Source organism: Gadus chalcogrammus, chromosome 14 (genome assembly GCF_026213295.1).
Source record: "Gadus chalcogrammus isolate NIFS_2021 chromosome 14, NIFS_Gcha_1.0, whole genome shotgun sequence".
Classification (NCBI taxonomy): Eukaryota; Metazoa; Chordata; class Actinopteri; order Gadiformes; family Gadidae; genus Gadus; species Gadus chalcogrammus.
Window position 1 is genome coordinate 17,312,283 of NC_079425.1, and position 22,401 is coordinate 17,334,683.

Here is a 22,401-nt window from a genome sequence, read left to right on the forward strand (position 1 = left end):
AGTGGTTAGGGTGTCCTGGTGGGTCTAGTTGACTCTTGTGGTTAGGGGATCCTAGTGGGTCCTGGTGGGTTAGGGGGTCCTGGTGGGTCTAGTTGACTAGTGGTTAGGGTGTCCTGGTGGGTCTAGTTGACTCTAGTGGTTAGGGGTCCTAGTGGGTCTAGTTGACTCTAGTGGTTAGGGGGTCCTGGTGGGTCTAGTTGACTCTAGTGGTTAGGGGGTCCTAGTGGGTCTAGTTGACTCTAGTGGTTAGGGGGTCCTGGTGGGTCTAGTTGACTCTAGTGGTTAGGGGGTCCTAGTGGGTCTAGTTGACTCTAGTGGTTAGGGGGTCCTGGTGGGTCTAGTTGACTAGTGGTTAGGGTGTCCTGGTGGGTCTAGTTGACTCTTGTGGTTAGGGGATCCTAGTGGGTCTAGTTGACTAGTGGTTAGGGGGTCCTGGTGGGTCTAGTTGACTAGTGGTTAGGGGGTCCTGGTGGGTCTAGTTGACTCTAGTGGTTAGGGGGTCCTAGTGGGTCTAGTTGACTCTAGTGGTTAGGGTGTCCTGGTGGGTCTAGTTGACTCTAGTGGTTAGGGGGTCCTAGTGGGTCTAGTTGACTCTAGTGGTTAGGGGGTCCTGAAGGTTAGACAACACTAGGCTGACCAAACGTCCTCTTTTCCCCGGACATGTCCACTTTTTACGTCCCGTCCGGGGCGTCCGGGGGGGTTTTATTAATTGATGATAATGTCCGGTTTTCGGACATTATCTCGTCGCATATTTGTTTTTGCCTCGTCGCATATTTGTGTTTCTGGGTCTTTCACATAACCTACTAGTTATTACCATATGTCTATGGTTATTACGGCCTTCCAAGTTCTGTAAATGGTATCTCCCTTACGTTCCACCTTCTTGCGCGAGCTGACTGTAGAGAGAGTCTGTCATTGGGCGACCGATCTCAGGGTTGCCAGAGCCACGATAATTATCCTCCAAATACGACCATTTTGAGCCTTTGGTACGTTACTTTGCCATTTCCAATCTGGCAACATTGAGCACCTTGCCGCTTCCACTCTGTTTACAACAGCACATTACATCTGCAGCCATGCCTAAACGTAAATGTAAGTTCACGGACGAACTAAAGAAAAAATACCCATGTTTTCGCCTCCCCCCCCCCCCCCCCCCCCCGCGACGAAGTGTCCTCTATTTCAAAAACTCAAATCTGGTCACCCTAGACAACACAGAAACAGAGGCCAACTCTCTCTTGGGGGGGTTTGTATACGTTCGTGGGCTGGTTGAGAGACTTCATCCATCCGCTCTTCACCCATCCCTTTATAACCGGAGGAACTTACATGTGCTTTAGTTGTGATGCCTTTGGTCCTGTCCGTCAACAATTAGGAACTATTGATCATTTGTAGACTGTGCTAATGTAGAGGCTCATGAGGCTGAGCTTCCTGTGTGACGGCTCTATCTTGGGCTCTGACTAACCATGTTAGGTTGCTTGATGGTTTCCTGTCGGCATCAACACTGCTCTGCTCTGCTCTCATCTGCAAGATAGATACTGTAGCTCCTGTGAGTCAGGAGTGCATGAGATAAGTTTCACCGACTACGTAATCAACCGACTGATTAAGCCTAGTTAAATAATACCGTTCATAATAAAGTGAGAACTAAAAAACCTAACGTTTCTTCATTATTTATGTATCACTCTTTTTTAATTTTGCCAGTGTTATAGATATAATATATTGTGGTCCTATGCAATCTAGGATTGGCTGTAATATCTATTATGTAGAATGAAGATTTCGATTCATGTGCCCAAACAGATAGTTTCAAACAAGGCTCAGCTATTATTTCTGGATTTGGCCTACCTTTATCTAGGTCTAATGTTGTGCAGAGAAAGGACAATCAGAGTGAGATATAGACCTGCAGATAGAGTGTGAGAGTGATTTTGCAGAGAGAACCTTCAGTATGTTGTTACTTGACAGACTAAAGCAGGAATGCCTTGCGTGCGTGTTTGTTGGGTCCAAATTCAAACCATTGCACCTCGTCCAATTTGGACCCACCAGAACCTTAACAATATGGTATGTGGATATTTTATAGTAATTGGGATCATTTTGGTCAACCAATCCGAATGTACATTGTGTATACATAAAATAGCATGATCCAACCGGTCATGGGGAGTTTTTAATTTAGGTCTACCCTTCAGGGCACCAATTATGGTAGCCAGTTTCCAAGATACTCAAAAAAAACGAACATCCCCTGACGATGTCAATGACCCTACCTTAAAAACTATTCAAACATTTTGTCAACAATTTCATCAAAGTCGTAAAAGTGTCTGTGGCCATATATTGGGGATGGATTGGTTCTATTTTTGATGATGTAAACGCTTCTCCGTCCGCCCGTGCCAATGTCTAAAGCCGAGTGGCATCCTCTTTAATCTCCCAAATTGAACCTCGGCCCAGTTCTCCTCTAGATGAAAGTGGTCATCAGTGAGGTTACTTTACACATTCCTTGCTCTTGGCCCCTAAATAATAAAAGTAGAATCACAATTAAATTTAATTATCTGACCTATTATAGCACACAGAGAGACAAATAGTGTAGGATAGCACAGTGAAATTATGGTATGTTATTATTACAGTTACAATTTTGATAAAATTCCAGGTCTGCCAAAATTAGGTTATTTTCTGAGGTTTTCTTGAGCTACACATCAAGATAGTACATAGTAGTAGTTTAAAAAATGCATTGTTATGCAGAACAGTGGCATCCCATGTCTTCTCGTGCTGATGACATATGTGTGGCAATTCTTCTCTGGCATTAGCTATTAATAATAACACTAAATCCTAATTAGCCTGGGTGTTCCCACCCCTCTTTCCATGGGTCAACTGACAAAAGGAGGATGACCCTCGTCACATTTTGACGCCATCTGTCACGGTTAACACCGCCTGCTCGCCTCTTCTCTCCTTTGTCTCTGCCTGACATCTTTTGTTTGTGTCATCAGAGCTGGATGCTATTTTCTGCTATTAAATGTGTAAGCATTGAGCATTCATTTAATTGTACAGTATTTTATATTATATTTTTCATTTATAATATAATGTAACTGGTTTCTTGTGGCTGGGTTTAATGAAATTCCATATATGTTTATTAACAACTACTTTATTGCATTACTAATTATAAGTTGATGTGCCCTAGACAGGTCTTATGTATTTATAATATATAGGACCCTTTGAACCTTTTTACTTTATTTAAATATTTAAGTATATGTGTATAATCTGTTAAAAACAGAATCACGTGTGTGTGTGTGTGTGTGTGTGTGTGTGTGTGTGTGTGTGTGTGTGTGTGTGTGTGTGTGTGTGTGTGTGTGTGTGTGTGTGTGTGTGTGTGTGTGTGTGTGCAGCAGGCAGGTGGTCTGACAGAAGGAGTGATCTTGCCTTGGTGTCTGGGCCACACTGCGTGAGATTAACCTCTCCGGCTGCTTCAGTCTCTGTCTGACTACTCTCCGTCTGTCTACCTGCATATCTGTCTGTCTGTATGAAAGTCTGTATGTCTACCTGCATGTCTAAATTCATGTCTGTCTGTCCGTCTACCTGCATGTCTGTCTGTCTGACTGTCTACTCACATGTCTGTGTGTGTGTATGTATGTTCGTGCGTGCATGTCTGTGTCTGTGTGCGTGTGTATGACACATGTCTGTCTGTTTGTCTGTCTGTTGGTCCTTCCATCTGTCTTGATAGTCTTCTTACCTTTACATCTCTTTGTCTTGTTTTGTCTCTCTTTCTCCTCCTCGATCCCTGACATTCTCTTTCCTTCTGGTTTGTCTTTCCCTTCAGGCTGTCTCCCTCCTGGGAGAGACAGAAGGAAGAGGGGGGTGTTAAACCTTGCTCTATATCCCTATATTACTCCCTCGTTCTCCGCATCACTGTTCTCATTTGTCCTGGTTGGGGTTCACTCTTATCTTTAAGCTTTTGTTCAGCCGCCTTTTTCCTTTCTTTGTCCGTCCTTTTTTTTTCTCACTCATTTCAAATTACTATTAATCATACACAGCAATGGTTAAAATAATGCTATGTCAGGAGTAGGAATTCTTTTAAGATACATCGAAAGAACAAACATGGTCAATTATAAAAACATAAATATTATTCAATTCAAGTACTATTTTATAGCAATAATAAACATAAAACACACCCAGCCCCCCCCCCCCCCCACACACACACACACACACACACACACACACACACACACACACACACACACACACACACACACACACACACACACACACACACACACACACACACACACACACACACACTCTTTATCTTCGTTTCCTTCGTATCATGTTATTCCATCCATTTTGTCCCTCTGTTGATTTTTATTTCACATTGTGCCCCCTCCCCCTTCCCCTCTGTGACGGTCCTTCTGCATTAACCAGGACCATGACCTGACACTCTGTGCTCCAACAAGCATGTGACAGCAACTCCACTGGGAATGGAGAACCCAATTCTGGACATATTATTAATTTAAACCCTTCCTCAGACTATGGGAAGTCAAAGTGTCTTTTGGGGTAGTGTGTGTGTGTGTGTGTGTGTGTGTGTGTGTGTGTGTGTGTGTGTGTGTGTGTGTGTGTGTGTGTGTGTGTGTGTGTGTGTGTGTCTACATCAAAACAACTTGTTTATTTCATTAGCATTGTTAAACATAATTATAATTATTTACTATTCAAGAGTCTACGTGTTAGACAGATAACAGTCCAGAAAGCCACATATCCTGTCGACAGATGAGGGGGTGGATGGATCTGTGTAGACTAGCAAACCCCCCACTCTCCTGTATCTCACGCATGCACGAAGAGAGCCAGTAGAGTGGAAGCTTTCATCACTCTGCCAGGAAAACGTACTCTGAGTACCATTACACTTTGTCATGGGGCACATTTTGTGTGGGTGTGTTTGTGTGTATTTTTCCCTAAGCGGCTTCTTGAGTACGCATCAGCTGCCATTATTGGTAGACAATATGCAGTTATTCCAACACACAAACCCCCCCCCCCCCCCCCCCAAACACACACACACACACACACACACACACACACACACACACACACACACACACACACACACACACACACACACACACACACACACACACACACACACACACACACACACACACACACACACACACACACACCTTATTATTATAATCAGTAATCAATAAAGTTGAAATAATGCACACTGGTCAGAAAGCCTTTGCCACCTTTTTTTGTCTGGACCTTTTGGCGTGAACATAACAATGATTCTCAAGATTAAGCGGTAGTGGACTGTTTAAAGAAAATCAACTGCCAAAGAGTTGTGTCATGCTTTGAAAATCCAAAATATCTATCTGAAAAGCCTCTCCACAGAGGCTTTCATAATACAGAAATCCAGCCTTTTCATGCGGTCATAATGGTCCCGTCAGGCATTGCCATAGCCTAATCAATCACAGAGTATTCCGGAGATTGCTGCCAAGATGTGACACTTGAGAGCTATGAAAGTCACAGAGTCCACTTCACAGGCTGGCGAGGGGGGTGCACGCCAAGGCAGCCAGCAGAGTCTCCCTCACCCTCTCTCGCACTCTCTCTCTCTCAATTCCTCGCTGACAGAGGACGTGATGGACAAAATATATACATGACTGTACCCAATTAAGGCAAATGGAGAAAAGAGAGAGGGAACACAGGCAGCATCGCCTTCAGCTGCCTGCCTCATCCTCATCCTCATCCAGAACAAGAGCTCCCCCAACCCCCTATGGCTCTCTACGGTTCTGTCCTCTGTACGGGGCTCTCCAAGGGCCCCCCACTTTCTATGCTGGCAGAGGACAGCTGGGATGATGGCTGGGGAGGATGGTTGTTCCGTGGGTTGGGTTGGCTGGAACCAACTGAATGGGATTGTTGTGGATCTGAGTTCATCCGCTTCCGCTGCAACTGAGCCTTGTAGAGTGAGTGTGTGTGTGTGTGTGTGTGTGTGTGTGTGTGTGTGTGTGTGTGTGTGTGTGTGTGTGTGTGTGTGTGTGTGTGTGTGTGTGTGTGTGTGTGTGTGTGTGTGTGTGTGTGTGTGTGTGTGTGTGTGTGTGTGTGTGTGTGTGCGACTACACAGCTGCAATGAGGGTTGCAGGATTTTTGACATTGAACATGTCACAGCGAAATGAAATGTCAATGAGGCTTCCGGATGGCCCTCACAGAACGTGTCCGAGGGTGATCATACAATGCATAGTATTATATAGCAAATATATACTATTAACAATGACAACAATACCTCTGAACCATATCTCCCTATCTCTCTCTGTCACTCTCTCCCTGTCCTATGTTTTCTTTACGAAGAGCGACAAATGTGCTTCTCTAAGATGGCAGGAAGAAGAAGAGGAGATGGATGAAGAGAGGGAGGGAGGGAGGACAGGGGAGGGCAGCAGCTGGCATTAACAGAACCTCTGCCTCAGGGTACGCCGTTATAAAGTCAATAAATACACCAACTCCCGCTCTCGTACGCTCTGCCCTGCAGAACGCTGCTGCATACAAACATAACCACCGACAGGCAGTACTGACGATAGCATGTCATTATGTTTGTCTCTCACCTTGGCCCTGGGGGGACGGACAGAGAGTGGTGCTGCAGGGTTACTGGATGGAGAGAGAGAAGCTGCCTGCTGTGCCACTGGGGTTAGCCACTTCACTGGGGAGGGAGCAAGGCTTCCCCAGGCTGTAGGCTTGTTAACACGGACCACGGCTTGTGGAAGGAGAGCTCTGAGTTGGAAGGAAGAGGAAGATGTGTAATAAATAAATTGTTTAGTGTTTATTGTTTCTCTATCTCTCTCCCTACCCCCTTTGTTCCGTGTTTGTATGTATGTATGTATGCATGTACTTATGTATGTATGTATGTATGTATGTATGTATGTATGTATGTATGTATGTATGTATGTATGTATGTATGTATGTATGTATGTATGTATGTATGTATGTATGTATGTATGTATGTATGTATGTATGTATGTATGTATGTATGTATGTATGTATGTATGCATGCATGCATGCATGCATGTATGTATGTATGTATGTTTGTGCTTGCGTGCGTGCGTGCGTGCATGTATGTATGCATGTATGTATCTATCTATCTGTCTAGCTCTCTCGCGATCTGGGAGGGAAAACACAAGGCCATTTCGAGACGATACCAACCGAAATGCTCTTAACACCGTAACACATGAAACACGTTGATGTTGAGGCGCCACTAGAGATATAGAAAACGTATGGGAAGATTGTCGAAGGTAAACTTAGTTTAAACTAACTCACTCACACAGACACTACCAGACAATTTGACTAACTAACTCAGTCACTCACTTCTCACTCTCTGGCTGATTGGTTTGTTGGTTGGGTAGCTAAATAACAATTTACATTAAGGAAGAGAAAGGAAAGGGTGAGTGACAGAGGGAGCTAGGAAGGGAAGGGAGGGGTATCCTTCCAGTTATCGGTATCAGGGAGAGGACGGGGAGGAGTGAGGGGAGACAGAAGTGGGAGGGGACACAAAGAGAGGGAGGCAATCGAGAAAAAGAGGGAGCGAGAGAGAGGGAGAGAAAGAGAGGCAGGACGAGCCGAAAGTGTCAGTCTGGCTGGTTATGAACAAGGGAAGAGGAGAGGAGGGTTGATTGGTTGCAGTCTGAGAAAGCCTCAACAAGAGTGGCTATAAAGTCACTGTGCCCACGCCCAGAAGGTAAGAGGCAATTTTTAATGAGTTTAAGTTCCAGTGAGCATTATATTGTGTATTATTGCAAAACAGATGGCAGAAGATTATGTTTTTTAAAAATGTCTTTCAAAGTTTAAGAGGAAAACATGGATTTATAACACTAGTAGGAATCCTGATTGGAACAGCTAGTCTTGTGACCAGAGCCGATGGATACAAAAAAGCTTCCAGTCCGCGTTACTGATGTTTGTATTCCTCTGCGTCAGCATACACACATACAGCCACACACAGGCTGACACACACACACACACACACACACACACACACACACACACACACACACACACACACACACACACACACACACACACACACACACACACACACACACACACACACACACACACACACACACACACACACACACACAAATGCACAGAGAGGAACAAATGCACATGCATACACACACATGCACAAATACACGCACATGCATAGACACACACACACACACACACACACACACGCATGTGCATACACACAAACACACACACGCACACACATATTCTCTCATTCACACACACCAACCCACACTCACACGCCCCCACACAGTCACACATATGCACACACATATCCTATCGGTGCCCTACTCCAGTGACCAATGAATGAGCATCCTTGTGAGGGCCTGCTCCGAGCCAGTAACGCGTCTCTCAGCCTCTCTCTGTGTGGAGCTCCGGCCCTCAGGCCCAGACCCTCTGCTGCTCTACTGTCCTCTTCTGTTCTTCCTCTAACAAGCTTCCTTTATGCCGTGATGTGATTCACAACAATCTCTCTGGGATGGTCTCAGAGGGGGGACTGGCTGACTGAATGTTTGGGGGGGGTGGGGGGGATATAAAATGTTGACCAATCATAGAAGCTTGTTGCATTGAAAGTTGTTTGCTTTCGCCACCTTTTTTTTATCCGGAACCTTGTTGTTGAGGGGACTTAAAACAACATTAGAAGGAGAATGTTCTGTTTACGTGCATACTTCAGTGCCCAGCAGCACGGGCCCCCAGAACAATGCTGCATAGATGTCTGAGGGGCTGGTGTCACCCGGCCGCACCACCAGAGATCTGAGAACGGCCTTGGCTTCCTGTCTAAGCACTGATACAGAGTCAGAGGAGTGTCTGGCAGGGATCTTGCCGCAGTCTCCGCAAAACAACAAAAACACCACTGTTTAGCACTAGCTCCTTACATGACACAGTAGTCCACCACCACCATCTGCTCCGTCTAATAAACCAGGAATTGGATCAACACATTCTTTCAATGGACTGAGAAAATGAAGCCGCGTTACGACAGGGTTTTCCCTCTCCGCTCCAACAAGGAACACAGGCAACATTTGAAGTTCCTCTCGTTCCTGAGGGATTAGGCTAGTTGTACGAGTCAAAGTGTCTTTTAACTCTTGATAAAGTCTCCAGTCGAGGACACATTTATTTCCTGCTGCCCAGTTGGCAAGGCCAAGCCTGTGATGATCACGCTTGCGAAACCGACAATCAACAGATATTTGGTAAATGGGTTTCATGTATTGGCTTAACTTTCAACCCAGCCAATACATTTAACATTCTACAATGGATTATTTGAGATTATTTTAAACATCAAATGGAAAGTTTCTTGGTGAAAGTGCTCTATGCAATATTGAATATAAATGAAAAATACTTTTTAACATTCATGAAAACGTTTTGTTATGTCGAATAACAGAGACCATAGTCTAAGCTTACTCTATTTAATCAACACAATACACCACTGCACGCAACAGTGCAAGACATTCGTTGTTTCTTCTGTAATTCTTGAGAATGTATTATTAACTATGTATTAGCATTGGTACAACTTTTAACATCCTCTGATATGTTACTCCCTCAGATGTCATGGCGCCCGACCTACCGAAGCTCCAAGTTTCGAAACGTCTACGGCAAGGTGGCCAACCGGGAACACTGCTTTGATGGTATCCCCATCACCAAGAACGTCCACGACAACCACTTCTGCGCCGTCAACTCCAAGTTCCTGGCCATCGTGACCGAGAGCTCCGGAGGTGGTTCCTTCATCGTTGTGCCCGTATCCCAGGTAACTTGTGTTGACTCCAAACACATCCACAAAATCCTATGGGTTTGCTGAAGCAGCAAAGGGCCTGTGAGGAGAACTTTACTGGCTCATGATCCCGATCCCGAAGTTTAAGAAAATGTCTTTAAATGTTAAGGACAGTACAGAAGGTAATACAATAGCACTTTACTAGAAGTACATAAGTCTTTTAATCTATAGATTATGAGCTCTAACAATGCTTCTTGCCCCAAATGCGGACTGTGTAAAACCAGCAAATTCATATATTTTGACACATGCTCTTAGAGCATAAATTAACCCAGTTTCTTTGAAGATAGTATGTCATCGAGCATGAGCATCCTAAGGAGCAACGTTGTATATTAAATGCCCCTCACACCATGGTATACTATAATGGTATAATGAGGGTTAAGCCTCTCGGGCGCAGCCAATACCGTTAACTGCTCCCCCGAAGGAGCTCCTCACAATGGCGTTCACCGGTCGGCGGCGACATGCAAAAACAACAAGATACTATACAGCTGCGGCAATTTATTTGAGGGGGGGCTGAACGTTTGCATTCCAAACCCCTGTAGGGGGGTCTGGGGGCATCCTCCCCCACAAGATTTTTTTGTGATTTTCACAAACAAACGAAGCATTCTGGTGCATTCTGACAAAATAGTAAAGGCAAAAAAAGAACATTTACTTACAAAGACGAATGGGGCCAGGGAAATAAGTTTTAAGTTACTTTTTTGCCCCTTTTAGAAATCAGCAACATTAAGAGTGCAGATACATCAACAAAAACTTTGAATTACACACAAGGTAACATTCTCTCTCTCTCTCTCTCTGTGTGAGTGAGAGAGAGAGAGAGATAGAGAAGTGTGTTACGGCCAAGTAACTGTGTAATTGTGTTGGTAAATGTCACTCATAAATATATCTACCGTCTGCATTAGTATGCATTTAGACAAATACAATGAAATATGAATTCCACAAAATTCATGTAAATGTGCAAACTTTTGTGTGTGGTTGTTGAAGACACACTTAAGGCATGATACCAACATAGGTTTGCAGAGGACTACATACAGTACAATATGCACACTGAAGGCCTGATGCCACCATAGGTTAGGTTTGCAGAGGACTATATACAGTGTGTACACTGAATAGGTTTGCAAAGGACTACAATATGAACACTGAAGGCCTGAAGCAACAATAGGTTTACAGAGAACTATATACAGTATGTACACTGAATAGGTTTACAGTGGACTATACACAATATGCACACTGAAGGCCTGATGCCACCATGTTTGCAGAGAACTATGTACTGAATAGTTTTGCAGAGGACTATATACAATATGCACAATGAAGGCCTGGTCCCACCATAGGTTTGCAGAGAACTAGTATATACAGTACACTTGAAAGGGTTGGGGGGAGGTTGTGAGGGTCTGCAACCAGTGTCCATCTCAAGGGAAATACATATAGGCTAGTGGAATAAATAGAAGTTGCTTACCTCTAGCATGGCTAGCTTCACACAATTGTTCATATGCACTCTTGCTCGCTTGTGTTTTTTTTATCCGTTCTGACAGATGTTTCAGGTCTGTCAACCCTGTCTGTGTCCATGAACTATCACACGCACTTGTTTTAAAAAGTATACAAGGAAAGCAAAAAATTACATTGGCATACCCACAGCTAGTTAGCCAAGCCTGAACCATACTCTGGAAAAACTTCTCTTGTAGGCGCTATCCTTTTCTCTTGCTTGCTGGGTTATGTTCACTTCTGGCTTTTATGCTCCGAGTTCTTTTACTTGCAATTTTGCTGCAAATGTTCTTCTTTCGAACGGATTCATAAGCAAAGACTTAACTGAATTTGGGGCTAGCTGAACTCACGGGGAAACAGTGGTAGCAGTACTCAAAGTCGCCATCTTGGTCGCGCAGTGGACGGTGGTGCACTGCGCTTGGGGCTATGTCTTGAGCGCCCCAAAGCCATACAATTCGACGACGCTGATTGGCGAAATTATGTACTTTTCTGCCTAGCAATGGGGTACCATTGGCTAATAATTCAGGGATGTAGGGCTGAGCGAACTGCGCCCCACGGAAGACATCTACTTCACCAAAATGAACGTTGAACATGTAAGTGAAGTAAGATTTAATTATGGGGGATTCTAAAGATATTCTAAAGTAAATGCATTATTCGAATGCAATTAAAATAGATTAATGCTCAAATGAGAAGATTATTAAAAAATATATATATAATTATACAATGGGGGACCTAAATCCAGCGATCTGATTGGTTCCCAACTGTTGTATAATTAGCGTTTACACAACTGCTATGACGCCCGATCATTTTGTGAAAGTTTGCATATCACTCCGCGCCTGGAAGTAGAAACAGTTACAAAGTAAAACATATGTTGGATGATGGAGAGCGTGTAAATGTTGTTACTCCGGGAGTGAGCAAGGCGATGGAGAGACTAACGAAAGCTTAGGCACACGACGAGTGAACTGCTCCATAGGATAAATTGCCGGCGAACCGCTCTATCGGAGCCTTCTCTCGGAGGGACGCTAAAGTGTGTTGCATAGCGACCGTCGATGCATAGCGGCAGCCAGGAGGGACTACTTTTTTGTATTCTTTAATAAAAACGGCTATTTTGACTTTCTTGGTTTCTTTTTAAATGTAGTGTGTCTATGACTTTCGTTTCGCCATAACAGTAACCATTGTATAAAAGCAATAGATCACTTCAGTCAGTGGCATGTGCTCATTATACCACTGTGAAGGGGGTCGCCGGCCCTCCGCTGCGCGTCGGGGCCGGACAACGCCCCTTAACAGTGGTATAATGAGCACATACCACAGCCTGGCGTGATCTATTGCTTAAATATATTTTAAAAAGAAAAGATGGCCGGTCGGCGGGAGGGCGGCGCCCCAGCGCCCTCTATAGGCCAGCAGCCACTACCTGTTTTATCTACATCACAATATCTTTTCAGCATGGTGATGAAATAGCATATCTTATTATGTTCAAGTTCATAGAAGACGTACTAATAAGGTTAACACGCTTTTGGGTTCGCTCGCACTTTAAAGGCAGACTCTGCCAGGGTGTGTTGTCGGACCCCAGGCATGGGGCCTCTTGCTAGCACAATGCAATCCAGTCCCCAGAGGAGAACACTTCCAAACATCACAAGACACAGATACAATAACATTGCTACAACTAGGGAAGCTGTGTGTGTGTGTGTGTGTGTGTGTGTGTGTGTGTGTGTGTGTGTGTGTGTGTGTGTGTGTGTGTGTGTGTGTGTGTGTGTGTGTGTGTGTGTGTGTGTGTGCGTGCGTGCGTGCGTGCGTGCGTGCGTGCGTGCGTGCGTGCGTGCGTGCGTGCGTGCGTGCGTGCGTGCGTGCGTGCGTGCGTGCGTGCGTGCGTGCGTGCGTGCGTGCGTGCGTGTGTGTGTGTGTGTGTGTGTGTTTTAGTCTTATCCTGTGTGTTGGCATAGTAGTATGTTTGTTGCCTATGCCAAGTCTGTAGCAAAGCCTCGTTACAACATGTAGTTCAATCCCTTTTTCATGTTAATAAATCCTTTGGGATCCAGGGGTTTAAATTTCATGGATTTAAGATTCCTCCAAAAAAGTCAAGGTCTTCTATGTTGTTCATCATATGAGAATCAACTATAACATTCTGAAATCGTACTTAAATCACTCTTAACTGTGACTAAAGTCTAAATGAAATGAGGGGGCGCTTTCATGAGCTGTAGTCCTGCTGTGTTACTGGAACCGAGAGACAATATGCTCACAAATCTCAATAGTCTCACAAAATGTCCTTAGATTATCTGAAGTCTCATGGCAGACAAGCTCAAATCAGGGTGGATATGGTCTTAATTTTCTTAAATTGGTGAACAAAAACTTGGCCAGCAGTGGTAAACTGTAAAAAACCCAAAAGATTGAGTCAATACTGTGAAGACTGGCCACTGTAGAAACACACTTTGAAATCCCGTTCTGAGAGCTTCATCCTCTCTATTGTTATAATATAGTAAAAGCCTATATGAATACAATGATATTAGCCCAATAGCCCTTAGACCTCGGTGATCATGAAGTCACTAGACAAGATCATGGTAACCCATTCCAGTTTGCATACAAACAAGGTAGTACAGAGGAGGCAGAGGTTACACTGGTGTACATCTTATCTAAACATCTTGCCCAACCAAAAACTAATGCCAGGGCTCTTTTTCTTGATTTTTCATCTGCATTTAACACCATTCAGCCAGACATAATTTTATCTAAAATGATTAAGTTTCAGATGAACCCCTATCTTATTGACTGGTATTTTTCCGTTCTCACCAACAGGGTTAAGCTAGTCAAGGTAAATGACGCACTATCCTCTCAGAATACCAGTGTTGGAGTACCCTGTGCTGTATTAGCTCCACTGGGCTGTGTACCTTGTACACTTCAGACTGCGCCAGCAGTGTGCCAAATCAATATATTTAACAATATTCTGACGACTCCACAATTCAGAAATCAATTTAGTCCCGACCTACAAACTCTTGGGTGTCATGATAGACGGATATCTATATGGACCTCCCACATAGAATTTAGTTGCAAAAAAACACAACAGCGTATCTATTTCCTGCGGAGATTAAGTTTACTTGGAGCAATTAGCCAAATCATTTCTTTGTTCTTTACGTCAGTGATTCAGAGTGCAATGCTTTATTGTACTATAGCTTGGCAGCTTGGCAGCTTTTAGTCAAAGCTAAGGCAAAACTATATCATCAAATTAAAATTTGTTCAAAGATCATTGGACTACCTGTAGCACACCTCTTCCAGGAAGCCCACAACAAGTTCAGCGCTCAGCCTGGCCAGATAGTTCCTTCTTTCAAACGCAACAGACGCTATTATACATCAATCAATCCTTTTGTTAAACCAACAACATTAAGATAAAGTGCAATATTTATTTCATAAAATGTCTCCAAGTGATGACATTTTGGATATATTTATGTTGACTCTTTGTAATATATGTATGCTTTGCCTTCTGTCACTTGATACTGTCATTTGTGGCTATGTTTCATGTTTCATGTTTGTCTATCGATGCTTTGTCTCACATGTATGTCTATATGTTTGTCTATTGATGCTATATGTATGATTTGTATGTATACGTCCAATTTTCCTTAAATTAGTTGCCCAGGGATGCAAAAATTATTTCAGCCCAAACAGACAAATAATGTTGTAACGTATCGTATATACTATATTACAGTATCTCACTTCTCAACTGATAAAGTCTGCATAAAGAATTTATGTTGGCTTTGAACTACTCTTATTATTAGATACAGAAAATAAATCTATAATTGTGGAGTGAAAGTAGGATACTCAAACTGTGCCGGGAATAATAAAGGGAAACTATTTTAACAGACAGAAGTATGGAATGTGTGATGTCATCAGTCACATTTTAACCACTGGAAAATCAAATCCTGCCTGCCCTATTTGGCAGATGTGGTCATTACACACTCTTTAGAGCTGTGTGTGTGTGTTAGTGTGTGTGTGTGTGTGTGTGTGTGTGTGTGTGTGTGTGTGTGTGTGTGTGTGTGTGTGTGTGTGTGTGTGTGTGTGCGTCTGTGTGTGTGTGTGTGTGTGTGTGTGTGTGTGTGTGTGTGTGTGTGTGTGTGTGTGTGTGTCACTCAAAATGATCAGAGAAAAAGCGGACAAAAAGAAGGAAAATTATGTTGAAAATAGCTGGAATATTTAACAATCCAATACGTTTTTTTGCACTCTCGCCGCATTTATTTTTCCTCTTCAAACAAGCGTGTTTGTGTGTTTCTTACACATAGATAAACACATCTGCCGCCTAATGAGCAGCGATGTGGAGTAGGTCTGGTGTGTAACGATGCCACGCGTGGAGTTGCCCTTATGGCCGGGCATCAGTCCAGAATAACCAACACCCAATCAGAGAAGGGAGGGGGGGGCAGCATCTGGCCCCTCCAGTGGCCATTGAAGGCTGGGTTGCGATTGAAACACCTTTTGAAGATTTGAATATAGGAACAATGACTGTTATTTATAGGCAGATAGCACTGGTTGCTTTGTGCTGCAGAGTGCAGTGCTGCTGCATCCTTCTTGATGGTGCAGTTCCCTGTATCCTTTGTTGCCACATCCTCACAATGTTTACCCCTCTCTAGCTCTCCCGCTCTCTGTAGGGAGTCAAGAATAGCAGAGCCTACGTGGGTGGGAATAGCACAAGTGGGGATATATAATGGCACAGATGTGTGTATCATTTGGTATTGAAGGAATGGTATTCAGTGTTCTACAGACGCACTGTTCCGCACTGTTTTTGGGTGTTAAAATAAACCACGTCCCTGTATGTCACTGTTATAACCTGTCAGTGTAATATGTAGACCAACTCGGAGTTGTCATTGTGTGTATATTCTTATTTTTTATGCTCTAGTTATTTAATAAGGAACAGTGGGTTTTATCTACGGAAAAGGATTAGGGCCACACATAAAAAAATATTGAGGTCTGACATTATTACTTAATATAATACTTACTATAGAAGATGGCCCTCAGAATAAACGCAACCTACATAAAACATTTGAATGTGGGACCATATTTACATTATTTTTTGTATTATATCTTAGTGAGCCCATTTCTGCAACCCTTTAATTTCAAACTGCACCCATTAGATATAAAAAACTAACTGAAATGTAAATACTAATTATAGCACGGTAGTCCCGACTGACACAACCGGACCACCTCTGTTGCAAGGTTGTTACTTCCGTGTTACAGTGCTTGATCCAATAGCGCAATAGAAAGTTATGGTTATATATTATATATAATATGATAATATTTTATTATCATGCAATTATGATTGCACATCAATAACAATTTCTCTTTTCATTGGATACACTTAGTCCTAGATAGAGCTTCTTTCTATCAGTCACATTGGACATAAGATATACGCTTTATGTCCCCACGTAGAGCAGGTGTGCATTTTAAACTGGCATGTTGTTAGAAATCCCCAGGAATAAGCAAAATGTATTCATTAAGCCGAATACGTTGAATGACTCAGCTGAATTGCTTTCAGTGCAATCATTTAATTGCTGCCATCTGGGAGAGGGAGTTGCCAGCAAAGTGAATGTTCTCCTAGCTAAGCCTCATAGCAAGCATTATGAATTAGCATGCAGCAACATTCATCAAGTTGACTGCTCTAATTAGGAGGCCTGGAGAGGAGACCCAAGCAAGCGGATTTCTAAATGTTTTTGGAAATTTATACTGATGTCTTATTTATGGCCCATTTTGCATATTGAAGCGATCTTCAGATTGTATTAAAAGCCAACACAAGAGGTCATAGCTGAGCCAAACGTATGTGATACCTTTTGAACACACACCTGCGGTAGAGCTAAGGGTTGAGCCGCATAGTAATAACTTTAAATTGACAGTGCCAGTAGAACATCTGTTCAATGCCATGACTCAAGCTACAAACCCTGAGCTTCACTAAAACTAGCACCCCCAAAAGTCGACTAAATATAAGCCTTTGGCCAGATAGTGGCACAGTGGTTTTGTGATGCAGATGAACATTTAAATTAGTATATATAGCGTACATGAAACCATATACTGCCCTACAGAGTCATGTGGTTATGAGTAAAAGGTTTAACATAAATCCATGTAAGCGCTTTGGTTTTTCATCCTGTAGTTTTTCTGGGGATCACAGCCAGAGGGAGATACTGTTGTGTGATGATTATGAAGATGATTATTTAAAGCACACAGCCACAAGGGAGGCAGTGGGGTTTCAGTGTGCTGGTTTATGCTCCTATTGAGGACACATGAGTACCAATACTGGACACATATTAGTCCCCTCTGTACACAAACACACACACACACACACGCGCGCACGCACACACGCACACGCACACGCACACGCACACGCACACGCACACACGCACACACACACACACACACACAGGATTCTGAGGACAACATGACGCTCTCGGCCTAATCATTGATGGAACCAGAAAGAGGTCAATGGCTCCAGAGAACATCAACATTATTGACCCCATGAACGATATATAAAGGACTCACAGCACTCCTTTGGGGAGCCATTGCCTCCCTGTGGTCATGTGTCTCACTGCAGAAGTTTGTCCCTTTGAAATACAGTTTATCCCTTATTAAGCATTACATTAGCATTCTGATGCATTCTGATGCAAGGACATTTGTTTGAATAATGCGCTAATTTATTTGGCATATAATGTATTGTTTATTTTCTATTTGTTGTTATATCTCTTTTCCAGTATGGCCGAATAGACCCTCGCCACCCTAAAGTTTGTGGTCACCAAGGTAACGTGTTGGATATCAAGTGGAATCCGTTTTTTGAAAACATTATCGCCTCATGTTCTGAAGACACATCGGTAAGTAAGACCTTCCTAATGTGTACTGTTCATATTTTAGGTGCAAACTCTGAATGCATTATTGTTCAGGCTAAGGTGAAGAACTATTGATTTACATTTCAACACCCTCTCAAGTTTTCGTCTGTATGCAGTGTTGTAAGTAATGCAGTCTCAATGTCTGGTCAGTGCAGCTCTGGTTGCTGCAGGGTAATCTCTTGTGCTGATCTCCTATACAAGCTCAAATCCGCCCTAATCCTAAAGCCACTGTCCACCTTACTCTGATGCAACATCTTTTCTATCACAGGAATCTCAAGTTTTTATTGATTAGGAAGCAATGTAAAAACAATGAATGTGAGCTACTTCATAATGTTATCATTGTCAGCTATGAGCTTGTTTGTTTGTGTGTGTGTGTGTGTGTGTGTGTGTGAGTGTGTGTGTGTGTGTGTGTGTGTGTGTGTGTGTGTGTGTGTGTGTGTGTGTGTGTGTGTGTGTGTGTGTGTGTGTGTGTGTGTGTGTGTGTGTGTGTGTGTGTGTGTATTGTACTGTACAGACTCGTATCAGGTGACTTATGCTCTGCCGCTCCGTCCCCGGCGCTGCAGGTGCGAATATGGGAGATTCCGCAGGAGGGCCTGCGGCGGAACATGACCGAGGCGGTGCTGGAGCTGTACGGTCACAGCCGGCGCGTGGGCCTGGTTGAGTGGCACCCCACCAGCAGCGGCATCCTCTTCAGCGCCGGCTACGACTACAAGGTGCCAACCCACCTGCCACATCCACAGCCACTTCACAACCCCATGCATCGAGGGGGGAAGCAAACACTAGAACAGGGGGGACGATATATTGTGATCGTCAATCCGAGAGCTTGCATTTCTTTTGAATTCACCGTTCATTTCTGATCTGAATATCAATATAACTGATTATGCATACACCATGCCACTTATTTTCATCAGTGAAATGCGGACCTCCTACCAGATATTTCAAAAGGTCATGCGGAGGAGTAGCTTGAATAACATTGCCATATCATATTCTAGATTATGTGACTCGCATCTACTGTTTGCTGCTCAACCTAGTCCATTTTCCAGGTACACTCAGAAGCACTTTCCGATGATAACATGAACAATTACATATTTTCGTCAGTGTTTTTTCCCATGGCCTCCCGGTTCATTAAGTTTCTCTATACACTTATCCTGACTGATTTTCTCAGAAAACTAGTTTATGTAATTGAACACTTGCATTGAGGGAAGGAATGCCTAACCCCCCCCCCCCCCCTCTCTCTCTCACAAACGCACACACACACACACACACACACACACACACACACACACACACACACACACACACACACACACACACACACACACACACACACACACACACACACACACACACACACATACACACACACACAGGTGCTGATCTGGAACTTGGAGGTCGGGGAAGCGGTGAAGATGATCGACTGCCACACAGACGTGATCCTCAGCATGTCCTTTAACACGGACGGCAGCCTGATGGCCACCAGCTGTAAGGATAAGATACTACGGCTGATGGAGCCGCGCTCTGGCAGAGTCCTGCAGGTGAGGGAGAGTCCTGCTGATTGAGACCCATGCTGTTAATGCTGCACTCGTCAGATTGGAGTGTTGTAGTATTGTATTTTACACTACTCTGATTGACGGGCAAGAATGATTGTCCGATCCAATCAGGGAAGTAATGCAATAGACTCTCTTGAATCAACTCATCGACTCAGATAAAGGCAGGCCCAGTCCACTGGATATTCTTACTGCGCATTATAGGTCTTAAATCCTAAACTTATTGAAGAGTGCACTTTTTAATGGGGCTTTAATAATGTTGTTGTTGTTGTTGTTGTTCTGTAGCAAGCCAACTGTAAGAACCACAGAGTGAATCGTGTGGTGTTCCTGGGGAACATGAAGCGGCTGGTAACCACAGGAGTGTCACGCTGGAACACCCGACAGATCGCCCTCTGGGACCAGGTCAGCACCACGCAGCGGGAGTAGAAGGACAGTGACTGTGTGAGGTGCATCGGTACTGCATGTATAATGGTATTGACTGTGCGTCGGTGTGTGTGTCTTCCTAAGGAGGACCTGTCGATGCCGATGGTGGAGGAGGAAATAGATGGTCTCTCAGGACTACTGTTCCCGTTCTACGATGCAGACACACACATGCTATACCTGGCCGGCAAGGTGTGACTGCGTTGACGTATTCGATTTTGACACATAAACAGTATTGCTAATCTTGCCAATGCAATTTCATCCGAGGAATAGGGAACAAGCCTCCTTGTTATTTGTTTGACCAACGCTGTGTAATGATTTTGCAGGGAGACGGCAACATCCGTTACTTTGAGATCACCACGGAGAAGCCCTACCTCCAGTACCTGATGGAGTACCGCTCCCCGGCCCCACAGAAGGGACTCGGTAGGTCCCTCCGTCAGACCTGTCTTAATAGTGACCGCGCTAAACCCACGACTCCAATGAACATTTGGCATTGCTGTCGATGGCACGTAAACTCACTGGTTCTACAGGGTTCCCCACAAACCATTACTTGAATATCGAGGAATAAATATTCACTCTTGACTTGCACACAATTTTGTGCATAATTTGTTGACATTGACAAGCCATCATGTGTATTTATGTCTTGTATCAATTAAAAAAAATGTGATTAAGAAAGATTGTGTTATAAATAGGTAGTTGTTAAAACATTTGTGGTATGGGCCCTATTCACCTTGGGGCCATATGGCGGGCATTTTGGATTTCAGCAACCAGTTTTATCCGACAACCAGTTAGCGTTAAGAACCGAGACTTCATTGGCAGACTCTGATTAATCGTTTGTGCTCTTTACAGGTGTGATGCCAAAGCATGGTCTGGATGTGGCAGCATGCGAGGTGTTCCGCTTCTATAAGCTGGTGACCCTCAAGGGCTTGATTGAGCCCATCTCTATGATCGTGCCGAGGAGAGTGAGTAGGAGAGGACTGCAAATTTCCGAACCAATAGAACCTATAACTTTCCAGCTGTGTACTTGTTTTAAATACCTTGCATCAGCATTATTACCAATAACGCATGATGTATAATACACTTAGTTCAACACTTCTGTCTACCTAATGGGATGTGGTCTATTTAATTGGGTAGGTTGATGCTCTTAGAAGCACATAGTAGTACGATGGCTATACATTGATGTTTTGGAAAATAATGAGTCTTCTACTTCCTGGTTTAAAGTCGGACACATACCAGGAGGACATCTACCCTATGACCCCAGGAATTCAACCCGCGCTAACGGCCAGCGAATGGATCAGTGGCATCAACAGAGGTAAAACTACACACGAAAGGCAACAGCACACCACGTAGTGCTGAAAATGCAACTCTTTTGATTAAGATACATCATTGTTCGTCACTTAAAGAAACAAATATGTGTGTATACAATTAAGTTAGTTGAATAAGTTAAAACAGTAATACAAATGCTTAATATTTTGCTTTTAGATAATAAAACGAATAGAATAGATAATTTATAAATACACTAAGCAAAGCTAATTTAAGATCACTTCAAATAAGCTTTAACCGGGTAAAATAGCATTTCATAGACATACTGATTAATCGATAATTAATCAGTATGATTATTGTATTGATGATTATGAGTATTGATTGAATGAATCAAGACAACAATCAAATTAACTGTTAGTTGGAGCCCTACACTCTAAAGTGGTTTAATAGACCGCTGTTGTTCAAGCCATAATAAGAAGGTCTGAGCTCAATGTGGGCTTCGTAGGACACAGCAATCCTGTGATGTTCTGCGTGATTCACAGTTGGATTGCAGGTACATTTAAAACAGTGTGTTCATTTGATATAGCCAGCTGTTATATATGAGAACTAAGTTATCGTTTATATAGTACCTTTAATGTGTATCTTCATTTTACAATGTGTGCAATGCTTTCCAATAGGCTGTAGCTATGGTGATTACAACTCCACAATTAAAGCGTTTAACTGGCCATCAAGCCACGTCTACTTCCTCATCCCCGTGACAATAACATTGGATAATTATCAAACAAGTAATGCAAAACATAATTATTCAATGAATTTGGGAATATGTCCTGATGACTTACCCATGGCAAGTTTATTTATTATGTAAAGCTGATGTCCTGAATTTAGTCATGAGGACCGAAATGAGTGTCTATGTGTTCTTAGTGTTGTTAGTCATCTAATATGAAGAGGATTGCATTTTCTTAGATCCGACCACTGATGAAGGGGTATTTGTTTGTGTATTTCGACTGCTGATCTGTACCAGTTGTCGTTTTGAACACAAGCTCATGTGTTCAACTGTGGCACTTCGGTTGCAATTGATCAAAAT

General features: G+C 43.3%; 2 protein-coding genes across 7 annotated transcripts in view; one reads left to right on the forward strand and one right to left on the reverse strand.

Annotated features, from left to right (window-relative positions):
* itga11a (integrin, alpha 11a) overlaps window positions 1-11,347 on the reverse strand; it is an 86,146-nt gene extending 74,799 nt beyond the window's left edge. For 2 of the 4 annotated variants that reach the window (XM_056608682.1, XM_056608678.1), the window contains exons 1-4: window positions 11,217-11,347; window positions 9,563-9,789; window positions 6,549-6,714; window positions 3,701-3,799 (exon numbers count right to left, since the gene is read on the reverse strand). In XM_056608682.1, the coding sequence (XP_056464657.1) occupies window positions 3,701-3,755 (55 nt within the window). In that variant the 5' untranslated portion in view covers window positions 3,756-3,799; window positions 6,549-6,714; window positions 9,563-9,789; window positions 11,217-11,347. Of the gene's footprint in view, window positions 1-3,700; window positions 3,800-6,548; window positions 6,715-9,562; window positions 9,816-11,216 lie in introns of those variants that run through there. The other 2 variants (XM_056608680.1, XM_056608679.1) reach the window with 2 other exon arrangements.
* The window catches only part of coro2ba (coronin, actin binding protein, 2Ba), a 36,180-nt gene that overhangs the window by 10,545 nt on the left and 3,234 nt on the right, over window positions 1-22,401 (forward strand). Inside the window, exons 1-10 of one of the 3 annotated variants that reach the window (XM_056608687.1) lie at window positions 7,553-7,675; window positions 9,542-9,742; window positions 17,956-18,072; window positions 18,651-18,800; window positions 19,458-19,622; window positions 19,920-20,036; window positions 20,142-20,246; window positions 20,381-20,477; window positions 20,904-21,016; window positions 21,276-21,366. In XM_056608687.1, coding sequence (XP_056464662.1) covers window positions 9,542-9,742; window positions 17,956-18,072; window positions 18,651-18,800; window positions 19,458-19,622; window positions 19,920-20,036; window positions 20,142-20,246; window positions 20,381-20,477; window positions 20,904-21,016; window positions 21,276-21,366 — 1,156 coding nt within the window. In that variant the 5' untranslated portion in view covers window positions 7,553-7,675. Of the gene's footprint in view, window positions 1-7,552; window positions 7,676-8,686; window positions 9,189-9,541; window positions 9,743-17,955; window positions 18,073-18,650; window positions 18,801-19,457; window positions 19,623-19,919; window positions 20,037-20,141; window positions 20,247-20,380; window positions 20,478-20,903; window positions 21,017-21,275; window positions 21,367-22,401 lie in introns of those variants that run through there. The other 2 variants (XM_056608684.1, XM_056608686.1) reach the window with 2 other exon arrangements.